The 11,564-nt window shown below is 34.3% G+C and overlaps 1 protein-coding gene across 1 annotated transcript in view; it reads right to left on the minus strand.

Annotated features, from left to right (window-relative positions):
- Positions 1-6,018, minus strand: part of LOC126970248 (MAP kinase-interacting serine/threonine-protein kinase 1-like) — a 35,172-nt gene extending 29,154 nt beyond the window's left edge. Inside the window, exon 1 of the mRNA XM_050816067.1 lies at positions 5,649-6,018. Within this exon, the coding sequence (XP_050672024.1) occupies positions 5,649-5,685 (37 nt within the window). The 5' untranslated portion in view covers positions 5,686-6,018. The remainder of the gene's footprint in view (positions 1-5,648) is intronic.
- Between the last annotated feature and the right edge of the window lie 5,546 nt (positions 6,019-11,564).

The raw sequence follows: 11,564 nt of genomic DNA on the forward strand, positions 1-11,564 counted from the left end.
TAAAGTGGGTGAAAATCGTGTCCAAATTCAGCTAACAATTCAAGCTTATAATATAAAGTGTGTTAAAATCGAGACACCTACGTAAATTGAAATAATGTACAAACACGGACGAGTAAAAAAAGGACTCCGGGTCACCTTACAAACTAGTGAAGCACCAAAACAAGCCGGTTGACGTGTAAATACATAGCCCCACGCACACACTAATAAAAGCTGATCGGCCGCCATTATAAGATTCGCCATCGTCTGTGACAGATCAGTTTGCGTCTCAATAAAATATTTTTAAATACCGTCGTGCATTGTGAAAATGTGTAAAACAATCTATCAGAATTTAAAAAAATCATAGTTTAAAGTAATTGGGGCCATAATGGAGAAAAAATTGTGTTACTGGTATCCCCGTAACCGCACACACACTAGCATAAAAGTGCTTCACTTGCTAATATCACGGCGCGGAGTCTTCTTTTTTACTCGTCCATGTGTACAAATAGATAAACTTCGATGTAAATGTGGTTTCGAGCACTAGCAAAGGAATTAAATTTTATACTTTATATTGTATCAAATTTAGTGTGAACGAATATTCAGATAGACAGCTGTTATTATAATGAATCTAGCTGCGACGTCGAATTTATAATTGAATGGTAAATCTTTTCTGTTTAAAATATTATTACTTTGAATGTCGTCGTAAACTGTTTTGACTATGGACTAGGTACTACACACCGTGGATGGATTCTGGTGTGCGCCATTTTGTTTGCCACTTACACGAAAGTATCCGTTGGACAGCAGCTGATATCGAACGAGCATTGTTACCACCTGGCTACGTGACCTTAATTCACAATGGCTACCGGTATGACATAGTCAGCCCGTCAAGAATAAGTTGCCGTGGCGAAAAAAAATGTTTTTTTACTATTTACATTTTTATGCGTTGTTATGAAGATTAATATTTTGAAAAATTCGTTAGAACGCCAAAAGCCCCTACTCAGAACTAAAAGATATACCCAGCCTGCACATCAACAAATTTTTTTGTGTAAGTAATTAGTTTTTCTTTTGTTACTGGCAAAATTGCCAACTAGAGCTGGCAATGAACCAAAACTATAGATTATTATTATATCATAGAAGAAGTAGTTCCTCAGCCTATATTTTAAGTCGGACCAATTAGTTATATTTCAGACAAACAATATAATAATACATTACGCTTCTACGTACGTGATTTTTGCAATATTTTGTATAAGCCGGCGTCACACAAGTTTCTTAGTGTTGTCATCTCATTACATAAATATTTAAAAAAGTATATAAATCTAAGCGATATGTTTCTTTTTAACTTTCGTAAAATAATTAATTATTTTACTATTGTTACTCTAGAAAAGTATGATTTGTACCTACCGTAGGTACCTAAGATCAAAACAATGCGTTTGAGTAGGTATACAATCTATTTGCTACATTACCCTAGTTACCCACCCTAGATTCTGGTAAGGATACAAGGCGAAAATATTGAAAGTTTTGTATTGCCAGCGGTCGTTTATACGTGTGCTAATTTCCAAGTTAAGCAGACGCCTTGAAGGTGGCGAAAATTAGGTTAAAAGATTCTGTTACATACATGTCAAGCTAATATGAAGGCATATAAAAATGGATATTACATCAATTCTAAAAGCTCCTTTAATTACCTTGTGTTTCATTCCCACTGTTGTTTTCTGAAGTAATTTGTTCATCGCACAGCTTCCAACTCTATTAATATTTTTGAGGTAAAATAATATTCTGTCTGTTGCTATGTGAAATAAAGAATGGATGTAGCTTGGGCTGGGAAGGGGACGTTTTACGGAAGTTAGAACTCCCTAGGGAGCGCGGTTGTATCGACTTCATCGTGCACTTGACGAGCTACCACTATGATTTTATGTCAATAAAGTATTTGTTACTTTGACTGAGTCTTTGGCATAAGTCTCGAATGTTATTATAATATTTATAAAAATGAAATAAATACACTCTACTTATCATTTTTCTTGTTAATTGAATATGAATAAAATATGTTCAGTAGAACATTCACATTAAAAATATATTAAAAATAAAACTTTTTCAACAAACAAAATAAGCTTTGTATGAAACACTTTCCATTTCTGTAAGCATTAGCAGTTACTGTTCAAGTGTGGGTCCTATTTACGTAGTGTAATACAGCTGTGCGTGCGTAAAATCGATTGGGTGTCGGGTGGTAAACGGGTTGCGGGGAGACGCTTCATACCTGCACTCTCACCAGTGCCAGCTCGGTCAAGGCTACTCTGCTTTACAATAATTACAAACTGTTTATCAATTAAAAGAAGTAGCGTGGAATTTCTAAAAGATTCCATACACACATATAAACCGCGTAGGTAAGACGCGTGAGGTTCAGATTAATAAAAGACATACTAAATAGAATTAAATAAAGCCACATCCACAAATCCGTTAAGATTTATGATTGCAACTGTTCTTGTACTATTAGATATTCTTTGTCACTGCTGAAAATGTTTCAAATGATTTAAAAATACGTACCTACCCTATAATTGAATTATATAATGTCTAGTCATTCGCCGGCTGTTTTGGTTGTAGACTGTAGTTAGGTACATTTCCATGTAGCAACAGTGATATAAATGATAAGTAGGTAGGTATAGTGATGTTTACAGAAGCTTAGTGCGCAGTTTGGTGTTAGGAGGTGACCTTGGCAATGAACGCGGGGCGTCGCTGGCGGCCATATTGAAAACTCGTGAGAGTTATCAAAGTAATGCATATTAGTTACACATTCCGGTGATTTTATATTTACACACACGCTATATTGACATGATATTCAGAAAACAAAAAGTATGTATTGGATAATAAACAAAAACCGCATCGTCCCAAAATTCAATACCACGCCGAAACGGTAGGAAACCATAAGAGATAGACAGAGGTAATGAAATAAAAATTTTGACTGTATTTTTGTTGGAACATTTCAATATATTCTTGATAATGTTCTATATGTTTATAAGCACATTAAGGAATTTGCTAGAAACTGTGACAATCATAATGTGGAACAAACAAACTTGTTAAGCCTACTAGGTACTCGGTTAAGTCGAGTTAGTAAGTCTTTTATTGGGCGATGTACCTATGTACTTTTACAATATGATCCCAGATAATGTACAAAACAAATGTGTTACGAAATTTAAATTTAAAAAACGTTTGTGTGGGAAAGGTTGTCATAACATAAATGATTTTCTTAATGGTACCACAGAGTGGGAATGAAGCGAACACCCTCAGGCTCTTTAATTTTAAATGTTAATGTACGATATTAGGTACATTGTACCTAATCCATATTTATATTTAAAAAAAAAGCCCTTGCAAAAGTTTCTTGCGCCCGTTTTTCTCACGTCTGAGGCGGTCTATTTTGAATGGGTCGTAGTTTTTGACGCTCCTTCCATAAGTGATTTCAAATCAAATTAAATTTAAAAAAAATAATTTGAATATCATCAATCAGTTTTTGTATAAAAAAATTGCCAGTGATCGCTCTGGATCGATATCTAATAAAATATCTTTGGTTCTAAGGAAATAAGGTAAATTGATGATATTTTAATTAGTACGGATTGCAGTGCCCTCTATGCATTATTTATTATTCTACCCAAACATGACTAGTTTTTCGATTACTTGTGTAGGTACATAGGCAGATAGATATTTACACTATTCAATCTTTCACATTTTCAGGAAAAGCAAACTGTAGTTCCAATATTTAATCCTTATACTCTTCAAGACTTGGAAGTTAAAGACACTTAATTAAACAATGTGATAAATGATGAAATGGTACACTAAAATATTATGTAGGTACCTATACATTCAAATATCGAGCATGGTTACAGATGATCATTTACTGTCAAAACACGCAATGTCATTTTGTTGCATTCAGCGTTTTACAAGTTGGATTAGCAACTTGCATCTGGGAAAAACAATAAGCCGTACCTATTGTTAAATAGCTTGTGCCAAAGAGAAATGTGAAATGTACAATTATCAAATAAAATATAAATTACGTACCTATATTGTATAGGTAGGTGGTACGCAACAAAATTATACCCAGTTTTTCAGTAAATTAATAAGTAAAGTAGGTATATTCGATTGAAAGAAATCCTGGGTAGGTAGGTACCTATATTCTGTATATCTAAATAATAGAAACTCTGCCCAGTTGAGACTACATGAAAATCCGTTCAGGAGTTTCAAGATCGTTTTGTTTGGAGGATGTGCATGAAATGAAACAAACAGAAAAAATCCGAAAAAAAACGCTGATTATTTGTTTTATTCGTGTTATTTAATCACCCCTACTTTTTTATTACTTCTCTTTTATTGTCAATGGCCAGTACAATATTTAGTATTTTGCCATCTCACAGAAAAAAGAGGGTAGGTTGAGATTCCTGAAGGTAGAATCTACGCTCAAACCAAAGTACTTGATCTTTAGTAAATGTGTCATCACGTCTTAAAATTCTTGTCCAAGAGATAGAAACTGAGTGGCGGTTAAATAATATATATTATTGTATATATAAATAGTTGTGTGGGTTGAAACCTACTTAATAAACAGAGTAGCTTAGCTAAGGCAAGGAATTCACCTTGAACGAAACTCAACCTCTCTCGGGCCATGATAAGTCAACAACGACATTAAATAGGACGCCGGTATAAAATCATTGTCAATTGTCATTATTCCTTGTTTTTTAGATTATTTCTGTGAGATTGGCCAGTGTCCATTCAGTAATCATACGTATCAACGTTATTGGTCTGTATTAGATCAAACATTCTATGACGAAACAAGTGTCAATTTGTGTATACATATTAAAGTAAAATCATAGACATACCATTTTCAAATATAGGTATATTATATACAAAGCTATATTGTTTGTACTTGTTTGTTTGTGAACGCTTATCTCAGATACGGCTTACCAGATTACGTATCTCCGATTCATTCAAAACGGTTCAAAAACAAATTATGCTACGAAATCTAAGCATATGTCAAGAGGGAAGATATTTTTAAGGCGAGCCTAAACTTATTGACCGACGCGAAATCAGGACAGGCGAATTAAAAAAATATACATTCCAAATTCAAATACAACCTTATTTGTATTAATTGATAACATAATTTAGGTACAAATTCGTGGTAATGTAGAAAAATCTCAACAAAAATAAAGATTGCTTGTCTAATCAAGTAATCACATAAGATTCAAGATAAGCTGTTCTGGCGTAATATGTAACAAAGAAATAGTTAAAAACCTATGTAGGTATGTTTTGAAAAACTGAAACTTTTACACTTTTCGTTGAATTATGAACTGTTTCCATATAATATTATTGTTTTCATCAATGAAAATTTATTATACTAAATGTGAGGAAATAAATGTATAGACTTCTGTGAAAACAATGCCAAATCGGCTATAGGCAGTACTATAGTAGGCTATAGTATATACTTAAACACAATAAATCTTGAATTGGTATCATCCTTATTCGAAATCTTTTTTCATTAAATTGTTTTGTTCTTATCATGTTTTATAAACTTTTAAGTAATATTTGTTCTAATTGGAATTAAGAAATAAAGTTAAATTGGTAAAAAGAAACAGAAAATGAAAACTCAAGTTAAAAATAAGTATATGTAATGAACTTAGTAATAACAATGTATTACTCACCGCTATCCACACTCTCCTCTGAGATCTTTTTCACCATTTTTGTAATATTTGCTTGAATTGTTGAAGTAGCAATAACAAAATTTACTGAGTAGGCTTACTACTCTTGAAAAGCCGCTTTCAAACTTATGCGGCTGCCTTCTCGATGAGAAATCGGAACGGCGCTTTTGGTAAAATTTAACAGAAAATAAACGCCGCAACTAAAAAGTTCATATAGCACCACGTTCGAGAAGGATTTAAAATGTGCCGGAAGGTATAAACAAACACTGTAGAAGGCGGAATGAAAAAAAAATTACTGGTGTCATTAGCGATCCATCCTACGCACGCCCGCCCGTTCGATGTTCTGAAATCCAACTGCTGTAAATAAAATTGCCGGTTTGACTTGTAGCGGGTTGCGGGGGGAAGGGACACCGCTGTACGCCTCCCGGGCCCCTTCCCCCGTACTAAATGCGTTGTTGCGGCCTCGCTCTGCGCAGGCGTACTCGCTCACACAAATGGTGTTTACGTTTTTTGTCGTCAAACCATGCTATGGTTCACGGAGTAGAGATTCTCATAGGGTAGGACAGATGTTGTTTTGATATGAGAAACAGAATTAAGATAGATCAATAGAGAAAACTTCATAGTAAATAACTTTTATAACATTGATTATAAGTTTTAACTTGCACGTTGTACCTAGCTTTATAATTTACCAAATGTCAGGTCAGACCACTAATTCACAAAACATTGCATCATCCTACGTCTGTAATATTAGATATTTATTATCATTTGTAGGTTGCTACTACCTATTGTATAATATCTTTTTATGGATGAGGAGGACAAACGGGCGTACGGATCACTAATTGATGTTAAGTGGTCACCGGCCACCGCCGACTACAATCTCCTACAACACTAGAGGAATCACAGGGGCGTTGCCGGCCTTTTAGAAAAATGTTATACTTTTTAGAAGGTACCTACTCATGTCGTATCGTCCTCGAAACACCGCCCACCAGACTAGAGAAAATACTGAAGATTTTTTTTAAGTTTATTTCATCATCATCATTTCAGCCGAAAGATTCCACTGCTAGACAAAGACCTACTTACCCCAAAGATCGCCATGACGGTCGGTCCTGTGCTGCCCTCATTCAACCTATTCCGGCGATTTTGACCATATCGTCGGTCCATCTTATGGGGAGCCTACCAACACTACGTCTTCCGGTATGTCGTGCTATGTGCCCTGCCCACTGCCACTTTAGTTTCGAAAGCATCTGGGCTATGTCGCTGACTGGTTCTCCTACGGATCTCTTTATTTCTCATTCGATCTCACAGGGAAACTCCGAGCATAGGCCCTCTCTATTGCCCTCTGAGCGACCATGAGCTTCCTAATAAGGCCGATCGTTATGGACCACATCTGCGTTCCGTATATCATCTCTAGCAACACACACTGGGTACAAACTTTCGTCTACAGACGCATTGATATTTGGGACGAGAAGATTTTACAGAGCTTCTCGAACGCTGCCCATCCAAGTTGGATTCGATGAGTGACCTCTTTCCCGAAATTGGACCTGCCCAACTGGTTTATTTGTCCAAGGTAGACATACTCGTCAACAATTTCGAGAGTATAGTTCCCAACTGTTACGGGAGTAAATGCGAGAAGATCTTCGTCTTATCCATGTTCTTTTTTAAACCTACTCGTTGGGAAGCTGTATTGAGGCAATCAAGCATACGGGTTAAGTCTTGCCATGTAATGGTCTCAGCCATGATGACGATATCGTAATCATCTGCGAATCAAAGATAAGTTATGTATTCGTTGATATTGATGCCCAGCCTGTTCCAGTCCAAATGCTAAAAGACATCATCCATCTCGTTTAAATTTCCTTTCCTGTTAAGATTAATTTATAAGATTATTAATATAAAATTCACAGAAGTTGGAGAGTCGGACAACAGGACTAGTCTAAAAGTCCGGACATGTCCGGATTAATCCGGACGGATAGTAACAACCCTATAACATGATCAGTTCAGTGAGTTCGAATGACACTTATACGAGAGCATTATTGTATTTCTTGTTTTTTCAATTGAGTGAAATTGAGTTTATTACCATAAAAATTGAGTTTAGTACCAGTGAATTTCCAATTCATCAGGTAACGTAACAACTGATATATTATGCCGATGTTCCACTAATTTTTCATTAATGGCGGCCATTTTATCCGTAATATGGCGACTAGAGGGAGGTGTACTGTTCACATCAAAAACTTCCAGATTCTAATTACTATAAATGCAAAAATACTTTTTTGTCGACCTATTATTTTCTTTAACCGTTCCCGATTTCTGGAATTCCAAATCTCGGCACTCGCACGAAAGTTATTTCTAATGTTTCAACAAATAAATGTTTGTCTATTTTATATTTTCTAGTACTTTACATTTTGCTTAAATATCTTTAACTGACGCAAATTATGTTTTCAGCTATCTCTACAGATATACGGTACGGATAGTAAGCAGAACTTGTAAATTCAAACTTTAGGTAAATTTTCTTCCTAAATAAGTAGGTAAGTAGGTACCAAAATTAATACCTGAGATATTGTTAACTTATTTCCTCTTCCTTTTCTATATAAATGATCTTATAAATAAGATAATAAATAATCTTATAGAGAAAAAACATAAAGTAGTATTGATTGCGGCCGACACTTCACTGAATTTCAAAGTGAAAAGAAACCAAGCTATGTATGACGAAGTGAACGATATTCTATCTGACATCGTGTACAAGTTTAGCGCTAATAACCTATTGTTAAATAGCAAGAAAACGAAATATATAAAATTTACCGTACCAAATGTCAAAAATGTTGATGCAAGTGTTTTGTTAAACGGAGAAGTGATAAAACCTGTGGAATCTGCAAAATTTCTTGGCATTACTCTGGATTCCAAATTACAATGGGGCCCCCATATTGAAGGATTGGCAAACAGACTCAGATTTGCTGCATACGAGGTTAAAAAGATTAGACAATTAACTGACATTTCCTTGCCTAAAAATGAGTGGGAACTGTTACCTACTCATAATTGCTTTTTTACATATTATAATAATTATAGAAGCTCCCACTGTAAGCAAATTTTAACTGTTAGCGTTGTCGTATTCAAGTCGGAAATATTTTAAATTAATTAAATTTCCACAAAATTTGGGTATTTATGGGGTATTATAGATTGATGGACGCGTATAAATAGACACTTGATTATTAATATTAGGTACACTTCTTTTAAAATATAACACTGTTCAGTTTAGATTCTACAATAATTACAGTTTATTTTATTCAGTAAAAATTTCAATTAATAAAACTAGTTGCTAGTAACACTTGCACACATGGATTTTGGTACGGTAGATAGGCTCTCATTATTAAAAATGGCGCTATTAAACTATCGATGTTGTATAGATGTGGGCGACGCAGAATACAAGTTTACTGCTTTGTTTGTTAATGATAGCCACCATTATAAAGACAAGCATAGACCACTCTCAGTTGTATATAGTTTTAGTGATTTGCTCAATAAAAATACTACCACACAAACATAACAGTCTGAGCAAAGACAGGGAGTTTTACATTTTATATAGACACAAATACACAGCAGTCACTTAACAGCAGTCACCCGTACGCTCGTTTGTCCTCCTCATCCATAAAAAAAAAACTAAATAATTATGACACTCCAATAGTACAGTCATTGTCGTTCTTCAGGCGTTTTCTATACTTAACGTAACGTTTAACTAAAATACTTTTTGGCATAAGAACGCGAGTTATAACTAAAAGTACTTAGTTTTAAATAAATCTGAGCCTAAAAGTTAATTTTTATTACTTACTTATTTAACCCGACGCAACATTTCGAAGCCTTTGCAAGTCTCGTTTTTAGGGCCACTGCAGCTTGACACCATGATAGGAGTCGAAAACGAAATTTAAAGTCGCGTAAGGTATTGTTAACTTTATAGAGCCATCTCGGAGGTAAGTATTTACTGTAAATGGATGGGTTTATGACAAAATAGACTGACAGTGTTACACACGTTTTATTCCCTTAAAGTTATTTTATTGAAACGTTTAATATAAAATAAATGAGAAAATAACTTCTAAATAAATTTTTAAGTTATACTCGTAGTCAAATAAACTTTATTCAATTAGGCATAAATTAAGCGCTTTTGAAATGTCACTATAATTAATATTTCTTTTAAATTACTGAATCTACCATGTCTTACGAAAAAGTAGAGCTCGTGAGAAGAACATACAAGAAACTCAACCGCCAATCTTTTCAATCAAATAGAGTATTAAGGTGTTATTTGTCTGCTGTAAATTTCACCACTCAAATAGATCATGATTTTGAGACTGGGAACTAGATGATGATTATGTTAAGCTTTAAAGAAATGATATTAATATTACATACCTACAGTAACTACCTAAAGCGCATATCTACTGGGACAGTTTCTTGCCCCGATTCTTCTCTTTTGTTTTCGAGTGTTGGTAGTGCTTTAGAACTGTTTGCGTCATCAAAAAGAATTACAATAGAATCAAATAAAAGAAAAAAATCATGCCTTTTGTACACTCGTCAACCCTGAGCAATTTGCAATGCAATATTCAATTTTGGTAGGTCAATCGATACTCGATATACCTAGGTGGTCTGAAGTCTCAATAGTTTAAAATAAGTAACTTTAAGTTTTCATTTAGAAAACATTGAATACTGAAACTACTTATAAATTTAAAATTTATAGCAATAATTTTGTTCTATGACATACCTACTGTTACTTACCTGCGTTTTCAGGATGATGCACAATCCCAAAACACAATTCTAAAATAAATTGCCCGCAAAAGCACCACATTCGCCAAGTTGTTACAGGTTACAATTTCAGTAAATTGAATCAACTTGAATGAATGCGATGCGTTGTTTTGTCACGATATACAAAATGTGCAAAATCAAGTTAGGTAAAAATAAATTTTGGCATTAAACTACAATACTTTGCATTTCAATAAAGAGTTAATTAACTTTGTAAAAGTTTGCATATTTCGCGGTACATACTTTTTATTGTACCATTATGCAACATCACAACCCTTTATACAATTGACCTTCACATTTGTTGACAAACAATGTAGCGGCAGAAATACGACGCACAACACACGTGGTCGTGGTGTAGAGCAGTAAAACCGGCTCGGCGGGCTCGGCTCGGCTGGGCTGCGGCAACTGGCGCACGGCAGCCGCCGCCATGTTTGTTGTCACGCCACTCTATCTATGCCGCTCTAACTTCAATGCACAATATATATGCCCATCTCTTTCATCAAATGAGCCTACGTGACTGGCGACGTATGAAATCCAACTTGTATTTTCTATAAATCTACAATTTAAGTTATTGTTGGCTTCATGAGTCAGTATATCGAATCTTGTATTAATTATACAGTGAGTTTTAAAGAATATGTAGTCGAATGTTTGATTGGAAATTAGGTACTTTTAAAACTATTAGAAACTCTAAATAAGTACAGATTATGATGTCAGCTTTGGCTTGAAGTAAACAAACATGTGAATGATAATGTTTGCTAGATAAATCTTATCGAAGAGATGACTAGATTTCCTAAAAAAAATAAGATTTAGGGCACTCAAAGTTTAGATTAAAATTTGACGTAAGTACCTACTAAAATCTCTACACAAAATATGTTACAACTTGAGATTTAAATTTAAAAAAAAAAATTCTAAATAAGTAAGTGTTACTTAGGTAGGTAAGTACCTACCTATTTAGATTTTAGATGCATGTGGCGAGTTAGGAATCGTAGGATTAAATAAAATATGATTATTGGCTCCCAAATCGACATAATTTATTATGGAGATAATAAAAGAAGTAGGTACTTAATAATACTTATCTTTTATATCTTCAGTGCAAATCTAAATGTTAATAAATAATATTATGTTAAATGATTTTACAAGTAG

This window comes from Leptidea sinapis, chromosome 20, assembly GCF_905404315.1.
Source record: "Leptidea sinapis chromosome 20, ilLepSina1.1, whole genome shotgun sequence".
NCBI classification, from domain to species: Eukaryota; Metazoa; Arthropoda; class Insecta; order Lepidoptera; family Pieridae; genus Leptidea; species Leptidea sinapis.